The sequence below is a fragment of the Adiantum capillus-veneris genome, chromosome 19 (genome assembly GCF_014529385.1).
Source record: "Adiantum capillus-veneris isolate H3 chromosome 19, ASM1452938v2, whole genome shotgun sequence".
In the NCBI taxonomy this organism is placed as follows: Eukaryota; Viridiplantae; Streptophyta; class Polypodiopsida; order Polypodiales; family Pteridaceae; genus Adiantum; species Adiantum capillus-veneris.
Window position 1 is genome coordinate 72,358,341 of NC_140949.1, and position 22,282 is coordinate 72,380,622.

The 22,282-nt window shown below is 40.3% G+C and overlaps 3 protein-coding genes and 1 pseudogene across 3 annotated transcripts; 3 read left to right on the forward strand and 1 right to left on the reverse strand.

Moving 5' to 3' along the window:
- Positions 1–162: 162 nt before the first annotated feature.
- LOC147434223 (uncharacterized) lies at positions 163–1,914 on the reverse strand (annotated as a pseudogene).
- Positions 1,915–3,321: 1,407 nt separating this feature from the next.
- Positions 3,322–4,255, forward strand: LOC147434224 (uncharacterized). The gene is made up of 5 exons (XM_086489594.1): positions 3,322–3,333; positions 3,523–3,549; positions 3,645–3,725; positions 3,814–3,918; positions 3,998–4,255. Exons 1-5 carry the CDS (start codon positions 3,322–3,324, stop codon positions 4,235–4,237), a joined length of 465 nt encoding a protein of 154 aa, XP_086345720.1. The 3' UTR covers positions 4,238–4,255.
- An 8,669-nt stretch (positions 4,256–12,924) lies between these two features.
- LOC147434225 (tetraspanin-10-like) lies at positions 12,925–13,797 on the forward strand. Its single transcript, XM_086490794.1, has one exon. The coding sequence runs from the start codon at positions 13,051–13,053 to the stop codon at positions 13,579–13,581; it is 531 nt and encodes a 176-aa protein (XP_086346920.1). The 5' UTR covers positions 12,925–13,050; the 3' UTR covers positions 13,582–13,797.
- Positions 13,635–17,511, forward strand: LOC147434226 (uncharacterized). Its single transcript, XM_086490795.1, has 3 exons — positions 13,635–13,874; positions 16,952–17,204; positions 17,459–17,511. The coding sequence occupies exons 1-3, from the start codon at positions 13,635–13,637 to the stop codon at positions 17,494–17,496; spliced, it is 531 nt and encodes a 176-aa protein (XP_086346921.1). The 3' UTR covers positions 17,497–17,511.
- Positions 17,512–22,282: the final 4,771 nt, after the last annotated feature.

The following is a 22,282-nucleotide window of genomic DNA, read 5'->3' on the forward strand; positions in this document are numbered from 1 at the left end:
TGAGGAGTCGACGGACCAAAATCTGGATGGTTCTCGTATCATTGTGGCATTATTGCCTTTATACTCGGCACGAAACCAATCCACCTTCAAAATCACCTGTCAAAATGCACGAATCAAAACTTTAGACTTATGCATAGCTTCAAGAAACTACATGTTATTGATTCATGAAGAGAGATTTCATTTTACCTGCTTGAAGATACGATACGATACTTCATAATTACCGACAATGGTTCCCACATAACCAAGTTCACTGTCTACAAGATTTGTGTCTCTTGAACTGGCACGTGATAATTGCTTGAAAGAGGCAACAATGCAAGAATCCTGAGTTAGACGTAAGTCGTCAATGTCTTTTATCCGAAGATGTTGCCCATAAGCCCACATGTTGGTATACATTCGAGCCTAGAACAATAAATAAATTATATAAGAAAAAAGAGAAGATTGAAGCTTATTTAGTTCAATTTTTGAAACCCAAGAAGTTACCTTTCTTTCACACCCGATCATGTACTCTTGTTGTTCCCTTGAGATTGACTCATGATCACTAACCGCACATTGCATACGGGTGTATAACCAATCCGTGAAAGAAGATACATTCTGCTTGTTATTTACATTGGTTTGACATCTAGATCTTCTCTTTTTATGTCTGCCAACTCGATGGTTTGCAAGCTCCTCTTCATACTCATCAATAAATTGTTGCATGCATTCGCTATTATAGACAATGAAAGTAGAAATTAATATCCAAATTTCTTGGATGCTAAGTCGAAAAGAGACTCCCTCACCAGATAGTACCTCGTCTGACATGATAGAAGAAGACTCATTTGTCCATGCAAGTGAAGCTTCAGAGTCCGTTTGTTCAAGATATTCTGAAACGTAATACATGCATTCTTCAAGCATCCATCCCTCTGCCATTGAACCCTCAGGTCTTGCTTTTTGACGTACATAATCTTTGAGTACGCCCATAAATATTTCGGCCCAAAACATCCATCGAGTAGAAACAACACCGGCGAGCTCTATCTCGTCCACTAGATGGACCAGAAGATGGACTTGAATATCAAAAAAGGATGTTGGAAGTTCCTTCTCCATCAAACAAACAAGCTCTATACATTCACACTTCTTTTGTGGAATTATTTGTTTGTCGATCTCTTTAGATGTAATCCATCTATCAGTAAGTTATCAAGAAGACATTAGAGAATGATTCAAATAAGTTATCAACTAAAAATTCTCATTGAAAATTAAAGAGCCATAAATATATACCTTGCAAGCGATCCAAGACGATAAATTACATCTCGAACTCCTTGGGTAGTGCACCCATCAATAATAAGAGGTAGAACATGCTGCATACATGATTCATCCAATCAAGAAAATATACGAGAAACTAACTATTTACAAAGATCGTTGTAGATTTACCTTCACAAAGTTGTGCCAATCATGTGTTTTTAAACCAGACAAGCTCTTGTCATCTAAAGTGAACATGTTTCTACAAGATGCTCCATATCCCGTAGGTGTACAAATTGACTGAATCTTCATGTTAACTGCCTGCAACTCTTCTGCCGTAAGTACCCATGGAGCACGCTCATAAGTTGTCTCATTTCGAGTTTCATCATAAAGTGGCCATAGATTGGGCTTTGAGTTTTGATCTTTTAAGTCATGTCTTGCTGCCGCTGTGTCTTTTAAGCCAACGAGGTGTTGCCATAATGAATGACCAACATTCTTGAAGTGCATCGGATCAAGAAGATGACATATCTTCAAATCCTTCCAATATTCCAAAGTGTACCATATCGAAGGACTTTGAGCTAAGGAACGTTTTCCTCTGTCTCGCGCCTTCACACCATTATCATCGTCGTCGCTTATGATCCCAGACTCCGGATCAATAGCGGGTCCAACAATCCACTTTAGATACCAATCCTTTGGTGTCATTTATATTGGACATCTTCCTTCTTCTACCAAACCATTAAAATGTATGGCTTGCTTTCTGTTTCATAGATGATGATCTTCAGGTAAAAATCGTCTATGTCGAAGATATATATTTTTGTTGAGATTTTTGCTATAAATCGATTTTAACCAATCACCACAAACAGGACAAGCTTTATAGCCCTTCGTACATATCCCTGCATGAAAAAAATAATGAAGGTGATTAGCGCATTAACAATCCTAGCATATGAGATAATTTATATATAAAAGCGCATTTACCTGAGCAAAATCCATATCCTGGAAAATTGTGGATAGTCCATGCTAAAATTCCACGAAAAGTAAATTTTCTCTGATCAATGCTTCTAGACACATCAATCCCTCTCCACAATTCTTGAAGATCATCGATAAGAGGAGCTAAATAAACATTCAAGTCTTTAACTTGTCGTTTTCCGGGAATCAAGAGTGAGAGCATTAAATGTTCTTTCTTGATGCTGAGATATGGGGGTAGGTTATAATTGATAACTACCACCGACCATGTAGACCATTTACTTGATTTCATAGAAAATGGATTCACACCATCCAATGCTACACCCATCTTTAAATTGCGTGGTTCTTTTGCAAAATATGGCCATAGCGTTTCCATATGCTCAAATGCAAGACTATCCATTGGAATTCGCATTACTCCATCTTTGCTCTTGTGCTCTACTCCCCATATCATAAGCTTAGCTAGTTCGGGACTTTGAAACATATGTTTTACACGTGAGCGAGGAAAAAATGTCTCAACACCTTTCTAGGGACCTTACCTTTCTTCTTTTTATAACGAGACGTTTGACATTTTGGACACGACATATTGTCCTTGTACTCACCTCTATATAAAATGCAATTGTTGGGACATGCATGTATAGAAGAATAGTCAAGTCCAAGACTACTTATCATCCTTTTCACCTCATCATGTGATGTAGGAAGGATATTGCTTGTCGGCAAGAACTTCTGAGAGAGTAGTCTGCAAGTTGAACAAAAACTATGATCAATAAAAATCACAAAAGTTTAGAATTCTAGCAAGAAAATATGTTGTATTCGTACATACTTCAATAGTGCTGAAGTAGATACATTACTCCATCCAAACTGATTCTTAAGATTAAGTATAATTAAGCTTGCACTTAGTCGTGATAGCTGGCTTCCTGTGTAGATATGCTTTAGAGATTCTTCTCGAAGATATTTCTTATTTTTAGGAATATTTGTACTATCATTTTGATACCAATCCTCAATAAAATCAGCCATGCCATCGTCATTATCAAAGATATCAACACATCCATTAAAATCCTTTGAATATTGTTCTTTAAGTCTTGCATACGTGTGAGGATCACTTCTGCGTAGGATCCTCATGCACTCTATAGACATGTGAGATACGTCATGTGGATGTTGGTTTGCGACATTATCAATGTCATAATCCGGAATCTGTATAGGCAAAGAAGATTGTATCATTAGCATGTTTAGTCAGGCACACATATATAAGTAGCACTTTTCCTTATAATTGAAATTGCACTTTGTTACACATGTACAAACATTAAAATAAAAGACAAGACGATCATCACAATAAATCCGAGATAAAAGAAACACATCACTTTTCCTCAGCAGAAGGTGTGTGTTTTTGCCAACATATACTAGAATATTAGAAACTTATCTATTATACGATTCTCTAATGTATGTTATTTTATATAATCAAATCTACATAGGAGGCAGCACGAAAGAGAGTGGCTAGTGATCACACATCTAGACTAGGCTGGATGGGACGAGACAGATTCGTGGCCACATTTGTGAGTATAGACCCTTCAAATTTGAACTTTCAAAGCTAATATTAGCGAATGAAGTTTACAACAAGTCTTTGGTTCTGTCTTACTGCAGACCAAAGACTATGGTCGTCCACCTATGATGCAGGAGATAGAGTACGCTACGTACTACGGCTACCGGGCTTTGTGCGCGACGCTTTCTGACAGGCTAGATCCACTTGTGAGTATGATTGTTTATTTTGTACTTTGTTTTCATGCAGATTGTAATATGTTGCTATCTGATTTCACTACTAATACAGGAGCAACATGGCGAGGCCGATCCAGCAGAGGTGGCTCGACAGGAGGCAGAGGGGCGACACCGAGAGGTTGAGAGGAGCGACGATCCGGTCAGTGATGACAGACCTAGGGATGTGCAGGTTGGAGATATCCACAGTCGTAGTGCCACGGGTGATGCTGATGGAGATGACACTGCTGGTCACCACACGGATGCTAGTGATTGTTCTGGTAGTGAGCACGGCTCATATATTGATAGAGACTAGGGATTTGTTTGTTGTATATTTGAGGATGGAGATGAGACTCGTTTTGTATATGCAAGTGATGAGAGTAGATATTTGTTTTGTATATGCATTAATGAGACACGTTTTGTATATGCGCTGATGAGACTCATTTTGTATATACTTTGTATATGAGCTGATGGAGATGAGACACTTGTTCTATATGTAAAAACCACGAGAGTAGATATTTTCTTGGATCCCTAACTCAATTAAATCTTGTTGCTTGAACCCAATCTTGATTTTTTTGTCGTACAAAATCTCTTGAAAATTTTAAGTCCTATACAAGCACATTGAAACCAAGGTTCTAGGTGCTCCAACTGTGTCCATACCATGTCTTTTAACAATTCTAGTTGATCTACGTGAAAATTTTGAGGATTTTAATGTGTTTGTCTCAAAATGTCAATATCAAACTTTTGTCATAATTTTCTACAAGGTCTATTCATTTTTATTTTAGCTTGTAAAGTCAATGTTTTGAAAACATCAACAGTAGTCTTACAAGGGTCCACTTGATGAGTGTAATTCTTGACCATGATAGCTTCCAAAATGCAAGATTATATTTTTAAAAGATCCCCTAGTTGACATGTTTGATCACATTAAGAGGGTTTTCTTAAATGCATTGTCTAATGCAAGTAGCATTTAATATAAATTTTTCAAAAAGGGACACCTAAGTGTCCTGTTTTGGTACCAAACTAGTGTTGAAACGTAGTTTATTTGTTTTTGTTGAGATGTTGAGCTCTACACCTTGAGTTGGCATCCACTACGGGTCTTGGCCGCTTACGGCATTTACTCACTGGCGCGTTAGGTGACCGACACGGAGGATCTCTGCCAGTGATTCTACAGCTGGACTACACTTATAGTGCCAGCCTAGTACGCTTCTAGCGAGTTCACACTTAGTGACCGCATGTACATATGTGCTACTTTTCAGCTTTAGCACTTAGTCATTTTGTACCCTCTTTTCTGTGAAGAAGAAGAAGAAGCTTTCCATCTCTGTGTGCTTTGTGCTTGTCTTGTGTAGCTCTCTTGCATCCTCATTCTTTACATGGTATCAGAGCCTGGTGCAGGCAAGAGAGGCTAAGAGAGCAAGAGCATCACAATCCCTTCGTTCGCAATCCACGACCAGATGCCCAAAGTTTTTCGGGGTTTTTCGCACAAGTTTCTGAACAGGTCTCCAAAGTGCAGTATACAGAGATTTACTGTACAAGTACAGTGGTTGTATGTACGCTTGATTGTGGACACTCGTTGAGTGTAGAAAGCGTTACAAGAACCACGATAGCAGGTTCAGCAGATTTGCAGGTTTTTGCAGATTGCAGCTATTTTGTCTTAGTGCTTCAAGATGTCTGACGGTTTCAGTCAGATTGTTACTGAGAAGCTTGAGAAAAATAACTACCCTGCATGGAAGTTCAGAATAACAAATTTCCTAAAAGGAAAAGGTTATTGGGACTATGTAGAAGGAGACAATGAAAAGGAACCAGAGATTCCCGAGGCAAATGCTACAGCAGAACAAAGGAAAGCTTTGAGGGACTGGCAACAAGGCCAGAGCAAAGTGATGTATTGGCTTTCTATGAGCATCACAGATGGCATGATGGGCTATCTACAGGATGCTGAAACCCCCGCCATTGCATGGAAAAACTTAGGCAGAGTGTTCGAGGTGAACACCAAGGCCAGGAAGCTTCAACTAAAGTCGGAGCTAAATCAGGTTAAAAGGAACAACTTCTCCATCAATGATTATGCTTTGAAGATCAAGAGTATCATTGAGGCTCTTGGATCTATTAAAGTCTCAGTGGAAGGCGATGACATTGTCCGTGCATGCTTGGATGGTCTAGGAGATGAGTATGTACATTTTAGGTCTTCCATGAATACAAGAGACGACATCCCCGTGTTCCAAGATTTGATTTCTATGCTTATTCTTGAGGAGAAGAACCTTGACACATCTTCTTCTCATGGCAGAAATAATTCTGAACAGGCCTTCTATTCTAACTCCAACAGAGGTAGAGGTAGAGGTCGTGGTCGAGGCCCAAGGGGTTGCAGGGGCCAATTTCTGGAAGTTCAATCAAATCAAAACAATACAGGTGGCAGGGGAAACTAGTCTCAAGGCAGGGGGAGTCAAAGAGGTCGTGGTGCAGGATCAAGCAGGCAGCAACATACTCCAGATAGTAGAGAATGTTGGACTTGTGGTGAAAGAGGTCACATGTCACGTGACTGTCCAAAGGGAAAAGCAAGTAGAAAGAGAGAACAGGGCAACTATGCATCTACTAGCAGAGATGTAGATGACAGCAAAAACGAGCGCATGTTTGTTATGCAACATGTAATGAATACAATGACTGCAGAGAATTCCACCCAAGATGATGTTTGGTATGTGGATTCAGGTGCCTCTAATCACATGACGTCTCGTGGAGAGTGGTTTAGAGATATGCGCAAACCAGATGTGTCAGGCTATGTGCAGACAGGAGATGACACAGCTCACCCCATTGCTCATGTAGGGGACATACCTCTAAATACGAAGAGTGGGAAATCAAAGTACTTAGCAGATGTACTTCATGTCCCAAACATTACAAAGAATCTTGTTTCTGTTGGACAAATGGTTGAGCAGGGTTTGCAGGTTCGCTTCAATCCAAATGGCTGTTATGTAGAAGATTTCCAGAATGGCTGTAAGCTGATCACAGAGGGCAAATGTGTGGGCAGAATGTTTACGCTGAATGTAGACATGCCTGAGGTAAAAGCTGCATTATTTGCACAGGGCACAGGTGTTGTGGCTGATGTTGACATTTGGCACAAACGCATTGGCCATGTCAATGAGTAGAGATTGCGCAGCATGCAATCAAAACAGATTGTAAAAGGTTTGCCCAAATTCAAGGTGGATGGTATGCATAAAGTGTGTGCAGCATGCCAGTTTGGAAAACAGTCAAAGGGCTCATTTCCACATGAGCGCAATGTATGTAAAAAGCCACTTGAGGTGGTGCACACAGATGTTTGGGGTCCAACCGATACTGCAAGTATACATGGTTGCAGGTATTATGTCTCTTTCATTGATGACCATACAAGGAAAGTATGGGTCTACTTCATGCGTAACAAAAGTGAAGTGTTTGGTCACTTTCAAGACTTCAAAGTCATGATTGAGAAGGAGACAGATATGCAAATCAAGACATTGAGGTCAGATGGAGGGGGAGAGTACTTCTCCAATGATTTTTTAGATTTTCTGCGAATGCATGGTATACACAGGCAGTTTACATGCAGATATACTCCACAGCAGAATGGGGTCGCAGAAAGGAAAAACAGGCACATTGCAGAGGTTGCACGTGCATTGATGAATGAGAAGAACATGCCTCATCATTTCTGGGCTGAAGCTGTAAATACAGTTGTGTACATTATGAACAGGACACCTACAGCTGCGGTGCATGATGTAACACCTGAGGAAAAGTTTACAGGTACAAAGCCTGATTTGGCACACTTGAAAGTGTTTGGCTGCATAGCTTACGTGCATGTACCAGATGAGTTGCGTAGGAAATTGGATCCTAAAGCAGAGAAATGTATTCTTGTGGGATATTCCCTTGAACAAAAGGGGTACAGGTGCTACAATCCTACTACACGAGAATTACGAGTGAGCAGAGATGTAGTCTTTGATGAGATGAGCAGCTGGTACAGTAATGCACATGGCACTATTGGGGCTGATGTAAAAGATGATGTGGTTGTACAAAATGTGAGGCCACAGTCACATGTTTTGAGTGGACCACAAGAGTCCTCTTCTCGTGGCTCTGTTGAGAAACAATGGAATGGTAGACTACGTACGCAGGTTACTCCACCAACAGGTACAGGGAATGTATCACGAAAAGGAAAGGAAAAGGTTGATGAACCTCCCTTTATGGTTGATGCATCATCAGGTTTTTCACATGTAGACATGGATTCAGATGGTTCTGAACAAAGTCTTGATGAGGAATTTGGAATTCCGGCTGTCAGGACACCTGGTGTAAGGAAAGTACAAGAAGATGCTAGAGGGTAAAGGAGTGACCCAGGACCGCGCAGATCTAATAGAGTCAGAAATCCAGTTCAGAAATTGACTTATGATGGGTATCTAGCGCATCACCAAGCCTACATGGCTAAGGTGATACAGGATGTGGAGCCCACATGTTTTGAGGATGCAGTTGGAAATGTGCATTGGGATGATGCAATGAATGAAGAGATGGCTGCATTGGAAGCAAATGACACATGGGAGTTGGTGCCATTGCCAAGTGGCAAGAAAGCTATTGGCTGTAAATGGGTGTATAAAACCAAGCATAAGGCTGATGGTAACATTGAGCGTCACAAGGCAAGGCTGGTCGCAAAGGGTTATGCACAGACGTATGGCATAGACTATGAGGAGACCTTTGCTCCAGTGGCAAAGATGACGACAGTGAGAGCTGTCATAGCAGTGGCTGCATCTAGAGGATGGATTATGCATCAAATGGATGTAAAGAATGCCTTCTTGAATGGTGAGTTGCAAGAGGAAGTGTATATGGATCAGCCACCTGGTTATGTCGATCCAGGTTACCCAGATTATGTATGCAGACTTCTCAAAGCTTTGTATGGTTTGAAGCAGGGCTCTAGAGCATGGTATGATAGGATTGCCAAGTATCTTGTAAGTATTGGTTTTAGGAGAGCTCATGCTGATCATTCACTCTATGTACGTGAGAGTGATGTGGGGATTGTGGTCATTACCATATATGTAGATGATCTTATTATTGTTGGTGACAATGCTATGGAGATTGACCATGTGAAGGGTCTTCTCAAACAGGAGTTTGAAATGAAAGATTTAGGCGAGTTGCGCTACTTTCTTGGCATTGAAGTGATCAGGACTCCAGAGGGTGTATGGCTATCACAGAGACAGTATGCTTTGGACATGTTGCCAAAGTATGGTATGGCTGATTGTAAGCCAATTTCTATTCCCTTGGATGTGAATGCAAAGCTGAGTGCAGAGAAGGGTGATGTTGTTGAGGATGTCAACATGTACAGGAAGATTGTGGGTAGTCTAATCTACTTGACTATCACGAGGCCAGACTTGAGCTACACAGTAGGCTTGGAGAGTCAATTCATGCAACTTCCGAGGAAGCCACATTTGGATGGAGTACGACGCACACTTAGGTATGTGCAAGGTACTCTTGACTACACATTGTTCTATGCAGCAGATGCACCATTAGCATTGTATGGGTATACAGATGCAGATTGGGCAGGTAGCATTGTTGATAGGAGATCTACGAGTGGCTTCATGTTCTCTTTTGGGAGTGCTGCTGTTACTTGGAGCAGCAAAAAGCAGCCTACGGTTGCTTTATCGAGCACAGAGGCCGAGTACAGAGGTGCAGTAGTTGCGGCGTGCGAGGTAGCTTGGCTACGCACATTACTTGAGGAGTTGGGAGTGCAGGTGGACCAGCAGATTTTCATCCATTGTGACAACCTCAGCAGCATGCAGTTGGCTAGGAACCCAGTGTTCCATGCCAGGACCAAACACATAGAGGTCCATTACCACTACGTTCGAGAGCGAGTGTTGGCGGGCGACATCGACTTGGTCTACGTCAGCACAGAGGAGCAGATAGCGGATATCTTTACCAAGGCCCTCGGAGCTGAGAAGCTTCGACGTTTCCGGACTATGCTTGGACTTTGCGACATGCAGAGCTCGAGGGGGAGTGTTGAGATGTCGAGCTCTACACCTTGAGCTGGCATCCACTACGGGTGGCCGCTTACGGCATTTACTCACTGGCGCGTTAGGTGACCGACACGGAGGATCTCTGCCAGTGATTCTACAGCTGGACTACACTTATAGTGCCAGCCTAGTACACTTCTAGCGAGTTCACACTTAGTGACCGCATGTACATATGTGCTACTTTTCAGCTTTAGCACTTAGTCATTTTGTACCCTCTTTTCTGTGAAGAAGAAGAAGAAGCTTTCCATCTCTGTGTGCTTTGTGCTTGTCTTGTGTGGCTCTCTTGCATCCTCATTCTTTACAGTTTTTACATTAAGAAAAACAAAACGTGGCTTGTTGATGAGTCATTTTTCAAGTTTACAAATATTTTTCTATGTCACACTCTAATATTAACAAGCTTTTGATTTCCATAGTTTCTGCACAAATATGAGAATATACGATACTTATCAGATTCTACGTATCATGTACAAAGTCGGGTACCAAGTACAAAGTACCAAAGTATCGGGTATGAACTATGAGGTATCAAATTCTACGTACCAAATTAGAATATATGCTACGTACCAAGTACCAGGATTCAGAATATACGCGGCGCATCAAATTCTACGTACCATGTACCAAACCACAAAGTACCAAGTACCAAATCTAACACTAAAATGTTTTCTTTGTTTTTTTGTTAATTTATTGATCCATGTACTTCAAAAGTGCACCAAAAATTAGCACCGTAGTTTATTCGTTTTTACATTAAGAAAAAAAAAAAACGTGGCTGGTCGATGGGCCGTTTTTTAAGTTTACGAATATTTTTCTATGTCACACTCTAATATTAACAAGCTTTTGATTTCCATAGTTTCTGCACAGATTTGAGAATATACGATACCTATCAGATTCTACGTATCACATACAAAGTCGAGTATCAAGTACAAAGTACCAAAGTATCGATTTGAACTATCAGGTATCAAATTCTACGTACCAAATCAGAATACATATTACGTATCAAGTACGAGGAGTCAGAACATACGCGGCGCATCAAATTCTATGTACCATGTGCCAAACCACCAAGTACCAAGTACTAAATCTAACACTAAAAAGTTTTCTTTGTTTTTTTGTTAATTTATTGATCAATGCACCATGTGGCCAAGGGATACAACTCGCTGAGAGCTCACAACCTTCGTTGATTGGTGAGCTCCATAGTATGCAAACGTGCCCATCCGCGAGGGGGGTGCTTCTGCAAGCCCTAATAGATGTCCATGTTTTTTAAGTCCAGAAGCGTTGTTTTTATGTTATGATCTATTTTTAACATGCTTATGATTCTCTAGTTTCTTCATAAGTTTTGGATTCTACGTTACGCATTCTAATATCCCAATATATCTAGTCGAGCATCAAATAACAAAGCAACAAGAGTGGGATATGTGTGTTTACCAGAATTCATCCTTGCCGTTGAAGTAGTTATCTGAAATTCCTTGCGCACTGATCCAATCAACTTTCGCAAATAATAAAAACTCCGTAAGCAATCACGAACGCAAGAAAGCGAGCGTGTGTATGTATGTGTATGTCACACACACACACACACACACACACACACAGAGAGAGAGAGAGAGAGAGAGAGAGAGAGAGAGAGAGAGAGAGAGAGAGAGAGAGAGAGAGAGAGAGAGAGAGAGCACTACTAGCTAAACAAAAAGAGATAGAGCGAGAGATAGAGAGAGCACTACTAGCTAAAAAAACAAAAAGAGAGAGAGAGAAAGCTGGAGATAGATAGAGAGCAAGCTAAGATAGTAACGCGAGCTATTACAAGCTCGCGGCTATAAAAAATGGTCGTTTTTTTCTTAACGTTCTTGAACCGTCGCTTGCGATGCACATTTTTTTTACAAAAAATGAGACGTCCCATAAGAGACGATGCGTCGATGCTACAAGCGTGGCATAAGCATCAATAATCGATGCTTTATTCGATGCTACAAGCGTGGCATAAGCATCGAAAGGCGATGCTACAGTCCATGCTAGAGACGATGTTAATAGCGATGCTACATGCCATGCAAAAGGCATTGCTACAACCGATGCATAAGCGACGATAAGTCGATGCAAAAAGCCATGCTATGGTCGTGGCATATGCGACGTATAGTAGCAACGTCTCTAGTGATGCATCTGACCCTTGCTTAAGCGACGTTTATCCGTCACTACAACCGTCACTAACCACCCCCTTGGCTAGTAGTGAAGCGTCGAAAATTTGAAAATAAATTTTTTTTTAAACTTAAGCTCCCTCCATACATACCTACACATATACCGATGTCCGTCAGTGACGTCGGTAATGTGCTAACGGACGTCGATAATGTGGTGCCGGAATTTAAGTGACCTCTTGTAGTGGCACAACCCAATGAATGTACCACTTGCAAAGTGGAATGGCTTAAAGATGAGTGTAATGTTGACTTCTTATGACATGGCATACTTTGTTCCAAAAAATTTCATGACTATTAAAGCTTGAAGCTTTTGATGAATGGACCAATCAGATGCTTGATCACTAGAAGTGGTGCAAAATTATTTGCTCTATTTATGTATGGGATCATGCGATAAAGCATTTTCATGGCTTTTAAATATTAATGTTGTGGTTGATAATAGGATGAAGTCGTCCAATCCTTTTCTTTGTTTTAAGAAGAGGGGAGGAGGTTGTGCTGAGTTAGGTTGAAGAAAGGATGCAAAACAAGTGAGATTCTTGGCTTGTAGAGGTAGTGCAAGCTTGTAAAGGAATACACTGCATAGAACCTATAATGAGTAACTTTCTGAATGACATGAGAATGTCAAGAAAGTAAGATCCTTGCCTTCTCGAGGAGGTGCAACCTTGTAAAGTAATGTTTGCTTGTATGTACCAATGGTGATATGTTTTGGACACTGTATATACATGTGGAAATTGTAGCGAAGCAAAGCAAAGGATGTGAGGAAGGAATATGCCTGCATGTGAAAATAGCTCATACTTTGAGTGAGGGGGGAGGCGATAACTACGTTAAGAAGGTGGCCTAGTAATTAGAGCGATACGCAGTCTCTCTCTCTCTCTCTCTCTCTCTCTCTCTCTCTCTGTGTGTGTGTTAAGACCGAAAGGCCGCATCTCTCTCTCTCTCTCTCTCTCTCTCTCTCTCTAGCGATGCCGGATCCATATTACAGAAGACGGCCAATCAGCGTCAACATCCTGCTGGTGGTAAATGCCATCACCATGCTGCTATCGATCGTGGTGCTGGCGGAGGGGATATGGATGCGCCATCGCCACCACGACGACTGCAGCAGGCGGCTGCAGTGGTTTATCATCTCCATCGGCATCATCATGTTCTTGGTTTCCCTGGTGGGCTGGCTGGGCGCCGCGCGTCAAAAACTGGGCTTCCTTTGGCTCTACTTGGCCCTCCTCACCATCATTATTGTCCTCCTCATAATCTTCACCATCTTTGCCTTCATTTTGAAGAACCATGGCTTTGTCTCCCTTGTTGACATGCCCTCCTCCCTCATCATTGACAGCCCCGGTTGCGACCCCGCCTTCCTCTTCTCCTTCAAACGCGATTGGGGCACCCTTGCCACCACTAGCCTCATCATCCTTATCATCCTCCTCTTCCTCTACTCCGTTGCTTGCTCTGCCTTCATGCATGCCCTCAACCGCCAAATCTTTCGCCCTGGCTTTGTTTGATGTGCTCCATTAACTTCTTCCTCCGCTCGACTCTCTTGCCCCCATGAAGTTGCATGCACAACTCGAACAAAATCTCATCCTTCACTTGTTTTCATTTCCCTTGCAAGCTCATCTTCCCTATCAATCCAGTAACCTCTCATTCTTCAAAGTCACATTCTTTATGCCATTCACTTGCACAATTTGAAATAAATATCACCTTTCACCTCTCAAAACAAACAAACACACACACACACACACACACACACACACACACACACACGAGATCGTTATCATCGAGCATCTTTTCTAGTTTGGTAAGTTGATGTTCCATATCAATCCAAAGTTATTGAACTCATAAGTTCGTTCCTCTTTTTGTATTTAACCATGATAAATGGGATTGATATCTCGACAATATGCAATCGTTCTACCTACAAGTATTATAATGTCGTAGGCACCTATCCACACACACACACACACACACACACACACACACACAGAGAGAGAGAGAGAGAGAGAGAGAGAGAGAGAGAGAGAGAGAGAGAGAGTATTGCAAGCCTCAAATCCCAAGGTCCTTGTGTTTGTAAGAGGTTGTGTACGTGTGAATGTACTCAACTTGGAAGTTTGAAGTTTCAAACCACTTTGCCATGGAAATAACAATGCGACTGGACCATCTGAGGTACCATAACAATTAGTTTGAACTCAATGTCTTCTCTAAGGTATGGAGTAGTGACTAAACTCAGGAAATGGGCATGCATGGTCTATGCATGGCAATTATTGATACAAGGATACCATGTTGGATGCATGGTTTAGCTAGGATGAATGTCATTATCGAGGAAACTTGGCGAGATTAACCTATCTCAAAAGGATTAGCAGACTTATTTGTTAGATTCTTCCACTTTTTCCAACATTCTCCTCTTTTAGTATAGGTTAGGGTGACATGCATGACAACTAGAGTCACCTAGTTACCTGTAATGTTATTTGGAAACTAATCTATTCATTGTTTTCTTACTATAAATGCATGTAAGGGTGCTCTCTCTCTCTCTGGCTTTGTTAAAAGAAGGATGTGCTATCACTTTCCCTTTTCTCTACTAGAGAAGCTTATACGATCTCGCATACACATTAGATATATGTATCTTTTAGTGTGAATGACTAAATATATATGTCTACTTGAAACAAATGTTGTGGTCTATGGTTGTTTAATTTCTAGTGGAGTTTCATGTGCTACTTTAGCCTATGTATATAAGTAACTTTTAAGATGTGGTTGTATGGCATGGTGATGTATCTTTGAGTTTCTTTAAGACTTCCTCGCATGCCATTCGGACAATTGGAAATGATGCAACTATACTTCTCTCTCTCTCTCTCTCTCTCTCTACCATCACAATGAAGACTTTCATAACTTCTACCCTCTCCATCTCTCTCTCTCTCTCTCTCTCTCTCTCTCTCTCTCTCTCCTTCATAACCTTTATAAACTTTTAGGACTCGTGGCTGTATGGCACGGTGGTGTATTCGTGAGTTTCCTTAAGATTTCTTCGCGTGCCATTCGAACAATTGGCAATGATGCAACTATACTTCTCTCTCACTTTCTCTCTCTCTCTCTCTCTCTCTCTCTCTCTTCCATTTTCTCTAGCAGGACCTCAGAGAAACTAAGATCTAACTTGCACATTAGAAAAATGTATCTTTTAGTGTGAATGACTAAAATAGATATGTCTACTTGAAATGGATGATGTGGTCTATGGTTCTTGAATCTCTGATGTAGTCTCATGTGCTATTTTAACCTATGTATGTAAGAAACTCTATATCTTATGTACATGGGTGGACAATGGCACATAGTGCACTTGCACACCATAACCGGGGCTACAATACTTCTTCCATAGATATCTAGTTGATCTAGATATCCTTGGAGGGGGGGATGCCACACAACCATTATGACTATATGTAGGTTTGTTGAGGATGGCCTCCCTTCCAAATTTACCTACCATGTTTAGCTGTTGGCTTTAGATGGCCTTGGTATCTGCTGGACTTGACCTTTCAACAAAGCCTCTCTCACCTGCCTCCCTTCTTGTCAAAAAATGACCTCAAAACCCGAGGCAATACTCCTCCATGAATGATATCTCAAAATTTCTGGAGAATTCATCACATGAATCTATCACACACTTACTTTTCTTCAATGATTGGGTCCTGGTACTAGCCAACCGTATCCAACCTTGATGCAAATGAGAAGGAAGGACTCAAATACCTACATAGCAGGACTGACAAGTAGGCAACCACTGAACAGGGGCACAAAGATGACTTGGTGCAATTTTGTTCTTTAGGCGTTGAGCTTTCCAACTACCTCAGGAATCTATGTGGGCTTACAACATCCTTTGCCCCCTCTCAAACCCTCTTCTCAAAGAAAAACCCCCAAAGGATTGTTTTTTTTCAATCCAGCAATTGTGGAAGAAGTCAAAAGGTTTCAAGCACGACTTTGCTCTACCAGTAAAGATTCTTTGATGGACTTGTCCCTAGGGTTTCTAAGATCTTCCCTTTCTACCATCCAAATAGTTTGAAATAGAAGGCAAGGCACATCAACATTAATTGTGGGAACTTCAGAATAAAGCCTTTGTGGCCCCTATTGCCATAGGTACTTGGGTATACCTTGCAGGACTCCCTGGTTCCATCAGTGAAGATTGCAAGCCAGACAAATGAAAGGAAAACAATACTTGGACAAAGGAGAATTGATCAAGGCTCCTTTTAGTATGAATCTTTTTGAACTCTAAAAGATGTGCGGTAATGGTGGGCATTTATGCTCGTACAAAAGGTACCATGACCTTTGACAAACAAAACAATGATTTCTACTCTGGAGCGATTTCAAACATTTACAGGCCATACATCAAGTATGCTTGCAAGTCGTTGGATCCCAAGGCAAATTGTGAAAGCAAAATTATTTGGTTTGACCACTCAGTGTCGTACATCTTGAACCACCTCTCTGACCTCTTTTTGACTCAGGTAGAGGAATACTACCCCCTCTTGATCTGCTCTTGGCTGGCTAAACAGGCCCGGGAGATAGTTAGGGCATATATAGCATATTTACACTTTAGGACTTGTATGTATAACGCTCTGAATGAGCTAAAAAATGATGAGCGTAGGCTCTTTCTCTCAATCTCAGCACAACTAAAGGGATAAAACTTATAAATTCACTTCTTAAGCCTTCCTTAGACCTTGAAGACTTTCCCTCTCTGAAGAGACCACTACTGTCTAGTGTAGGATCTCAATTTGTCACTTCCTTTTTGACTCCCTCTCCTCTTCTTGACTTTTAAAAGAGGAAAGGGAAATCTAGAAGCTTTGTAAGAGGGGGATGAAAAAGTCTTCCTGTTCTCCAAATGTTTAACTTTTGATCCTTTGTAATTTTCAGATGAGCAGTACACCTGTTGGAAAGCGAGTTTTGCTAAAAGTGGACAAGAATGTACCAAGGCTTGTTCACTGCCTTTTTGCTAACAAAATTTTGTATTTCTTCCCTCCCAAAATTATTTTCAAACATGTTTTTAAATCTATATTGGGAAGTGACAGTATGTTGCAGTACATCACTATTGGATGGATGTATGATCCACCACTGAAGAACTTTGTCTACTCTACGGAGTTCCTCACTTTTGAGTTTACCCCTAAATGTAAGTGCTCTGAGTTCAGGTAATTTTATAAAGACTTTGATCATCTTGGATGGCATGTATGCACCAACAATCTAAATATTGTCTTTGATAAGGAGGTGAAAGAATTGCTCAGTTGTGGGTTGAACCATAATCCCACCCTACCACTGAATCAACACTTGGATTCTGTTGCACTAGTTGATTGCTTGGCTAACATAGCCAATGTCCTAATATTGGATAGTCTAACCCTATCTGATGGTTTGTTTTCACACTTTCAGACGTGCATTGGAACGATTCCACCAACTTGGTTGAGTAATGAGACTTCCTGCTTCTCACCTTCTATTTCACAAATGCTTTTTAACTTGAAACATGACTGTTTTATTGTCAAGTTATACAAAGCACCACACATCCCTACTATCATTTGCAAACGGCTTGCAAGAACTGCTACTCTGGGCCGACTTGATGGACCAAAATTTATTGTGACAGACATGACTACCAATGAGGTAATTGAAATTGTTCAAGGAGCACTATAGCACTTTGGACTAGAGGCAAATGGTAGCAAAATTCCCATTCTCTTTCCAACTTACAAAAGTCACAAGCACAAGTTTAGATGGATTTTTGATGCATCTAACTATATCATGCTGCAAGCTACATCTATCATCATATCTTGCTTGAATCTCTTTCTTGAGGATTTTCGCACCATTTGTGAAGAAAAATTCTTAACAATCAAAATCTTTACTAACATAGAAGTTAGTACTTTCTGACTGGTTCAAAATGCAACTGAAGTCATTTTGAATTTGTATAATCACATCTTTTCCATGTTCTAAGATGACATTACACAATGTTATGAGGTCATCTCACTGTTTTACCCCCCTGGTCTATTTTTTATACTAGAAAGGATAGGGAAAATGGTCTTCAAACACCTCCAAGGGCTAGGAGTTTCAAAAATATCTCTATTCGGGAATCCAAGATGGGTTAATGGTTCCTTGAAAGGACCTCCTACACATTATGGATTGCAGAAGATTATGGATTTGATTGAATGGCTTCTTCAAGTTGTTTTATCCAGTTGGGAAAGAATTGATATAGGCAAATTTTCATGTTCTCTTGTGATGTGTAACCTTTACCTCGCTTTTGTTTAATGCACTTGGATCCTGAAGAAATTGGATTCTAATGATACGACGGTTGATCTATCATTACTCAGACACACCTACAGGTACATGGATGATGTCTTGAGTTTGAATAAGCCTCACTTTGTCAACTACCTCCCACAGGTTTACCCTTCAAAACTCATTATTGAGCCTACCATGTTGGAAAGTATGGCCCTCTTAGGAGGTTTGGAAGTAGCAAAGAAAACCTTCCTGAATATTGAATTTTCTCTCTTCTCTCCTTTCACAGGGCTCTTTTGGGCTGAGTTTTTGTGGAAATGAAATAAACTCAACCTCATCCACACATAATTTATGAAAAAAAAGGCAATAAACTTCATAAATGTGCTTTGAAGTCTTGTTTGGGATACTGTATCTCATCATGTACTCTTCATGTGACTCATTCCCTACCTTTCAGGCGATCTGTCACCTAATGAAGAAATACGAGTCTAATGTTTTTTTACAGAATGAGCTTGTGGCTACCATCAAACACTTTCTTGGGAAGAAGGGTTGGCCTGGAGCTATGACATTGTTGAATCTCTATCAATTTAGTGATGGGGTGGGTCACCACTTGGTGGTATCCCATCTCACCAATTGGTTGACCCTCCTTGGGATAGTGTGGGTCTCTCTCTCTCTCTCTCTCTCTCTCTCATAACTTTCAGGATGTGGTTGTATAGTGCGGTGGTATATTTTCGAGTTCTTTTAAGAATTCCTTGCATGCCATTTGGACAATTGGCAACATTAGAAGAAATATGAACCCCAAAAGGGCCTTTTAGGATCAACGATTCTTTTGGAATATACTCTCTACACCAATAAGATTGGGCTTGTGGCCATGGTCCCACTAGCTTTTACATTTTTTTGAATGGCCATAACTTGAGCATTTTAAATTCAAATTTGTCAAACAATAGTACATTTGGATCACATTGTAAAGCTCTTTCCATGGATATGTTACATGATATAGTTTTGAGGTATATAGATATGGGCTATCCATGCCCCCTTTTATATCCTATTGTTAACTAAAATCTTATTGGTTGCTCTTACAAGGCCCTTTGGGGTTCATATTTTTCCTAATGATGATGCAACTATACTTCTTTCTCTCTCTCTCTCTCTCTCTCTCTCTCTCTCTCTCTATATATATATATATATATATATATATATATATATATATATATATATATATATATATATATATATATAACCACCTTCACAAGGAAGACTTTTGTAACTTCTACCCTTTCCATTTCTCTTTCTCACTCTCTCTCTCTCTATCTCTTTCATAACTTTCACGATGTGGTTGTATAGCATGGTGGCGTATTTTTAAGTTTCTCTAAGACTTTCCTGTATGCCATTCGAACAATTGGCAATGATGCAAGCATACCTCTTTCTCTCTCTTTCTCTCTCTCTCTCTCTACACATTCAGTAAGATAGACACTCCATGCCTATGAATGCTTGAATTTGGTTTTTCTTAAAGAAAGACACTATGGTATGGGAAAACACTTTCTTGGGAAGAAGGACTGGCATGGAGCTATGGAAAACACTGACACTATCATTCAGTTGTTGAACCTCTAGCAACTTGGTGTAGGGGTGGGACACCACTTGGTGGTGCCCCCCCCTCACCAAGTGGTTGACCCTCCCTTGGACAGGGTGGGTCTCTGTCTCTCTCTCTCTCTCTCTCTCTCTCTCTCTCTCTCTCTCTCTCTCTCCCTTCACTATGGAAACTTTTATAACTTCTACCCTCTCCATTTCTCTTTCTCTCTCTTTCATAGCTTTCATAACTTTCAGGATGTCGTTGTATGACGCGGTGGCATATTTTTGAGTTTCTTTAAGACTTCCTGCATGCCATTCAGACAATTGGCAACATTATGGAATTTTGAGCCCTAAAAGGGCCCTTTAGGGTCAACGATGCTTTTGGAATATACTCTCTACACTAATGAGATTGGGCTTGTGGCCACGGTCCACTAGTTTTTACATTTTTTTGAATGGCCATAACTTGAGCATTTTAACTTCAAATTTGTCGAACAATAGTGCATTTGGATCATAGTGTCAAGATCTTTCCATAGATATGCTACATGATATAGTTTTGAGGTACATAGATATGGGCTATTCATGCCCCCCCTTTTATATCCTATTGTTGACTAAAATCTTGTTGGTTGCTCTTACAAGGTCCTTTGGGGTTCATATTCTTCCTAATGATGATGCAACTATACTTCTCTCTCTCTCTCTCTATCTCTCTCTCTCTCTCTCTCTCTCTCTCTCTCTATATATATATATATATATATATATATATATATATATATATATATATATATATATATATATATATATATATATATATATATATATATATATATATATGTACACACACCTTCACAAGGAAGACTTTCGTAACTTCTACCCTCTCCATTTCTCTCTCTCTTTCTCTCTCTCTCTCTCTCTCTCTCTCTTTCATGGCTGCATGGCACGATGGCGATTTTTTGAGTTTCTTTAAGACTTCCCCGCATGCCATTCGTCCAATTGGCAAGGATGCAACTATACTTCTCTCTCTCTCTCTCTCTACACATTCACTAAGATAGACACTACATGCCTATGAATGCTTGAATCTGATTTTTCTTAAAGAAAGACACTATGGTATGGGCACATGGTCCTAAAATTGAACTTAGAACTAAGTGTTAGTTCTGCTAGATAGGCTAACTTGAATATTTGATTAAGTTAGTAGGCTAACTACCACTACCTAGCTGAGACTACTTGGATGAGAGCTAATTAATTCATGGAATAACTAGATTACAAAGGAAACCTAACTAGGTTAAGCTAAGTTATACCCTAATGTAGGATGAACTAGGCCTTAATGCCTTTTGACTTGGGGACTTGGGATGTAGTAAACCCAAGTGCTTATACCCTAGGCCGACTTGAAGGCAGAATCCTTTTGCATGCGAGGTGACGTGGGTAGTTAAGAATAGGCCCGATGGTGCAGTCATATCATCTTTATTGTAGATGAAATCGATGACAGACACTTGGAAAGTTGTGAGTCTTGAAGAGAAATCCACCTTAGTAGCATGGTGTGCAGGCCTGACCTAGGGCACCTTTTGATGCAGAACAGAGTAAGATACTCTGAGCAAGATGGAGGAGAAGCAGTACTTAAAGGTGAACTCATTATTTTGAGCTCACCATTTCAGTATTCCCAAATAGTAATTGCTTAGTTAGTGATCATAGTAAGGGTTTCCTTTGTGTGAGAGCCTTATTGATTGAGATATGAAGTAAGAATAAATCATTTTGAGTATTAGCTTTACACAAACCTTCTTCTCTCAGCGAGTGGGTAAGTAGGATACATCAACACTGAACTTGCAAGTTTGAAGTTTCAAACCACTTTGCCATGGAAATGAACAATCCGACTGAACCATCTGAGGTACCAGGACAATTAGTTTGAATTCAATGTCTTCTCTAAGGTATGGAGTAGTGACTAAACTCAAGAAATGGGTATGCATCGTCTATGCATGGCAACTATTGGTACAAGGATACCATATTGGTGCATGGTTTAGCTGGTATGAATGTCATTATCAAGGAAATATGGCGAGATAAACCTATCTCAAAAGGATTAGCATACTTATCCTTGTTAGATTCTTCCACCATTTATAGAATTCTCCTCTTTTAGTGTAGGTTAGGGTGACATGGACTTGGGGGGTTCACTTTGTGTAAAACTACCATATCACGTGCGTTCAAGACATGTTTGTAAAACCCCTTATCTGTGAATTTTGTTAAGAATATAATGTACCTTTTTCTTTTAAAATCTGTGAGTTTTTTTCAAATTTGAAAAATAATATATATATATAGAAGGACATGGAGAAAAAAATAATGTCCTTCTGTATATATATTTCAAATTTGAAGAAATAATATATAATAATGTCCTTCTATATATATATTTCTGTCACATTTTTATTAGGTGACCTCCCCGGGGAAATGGAT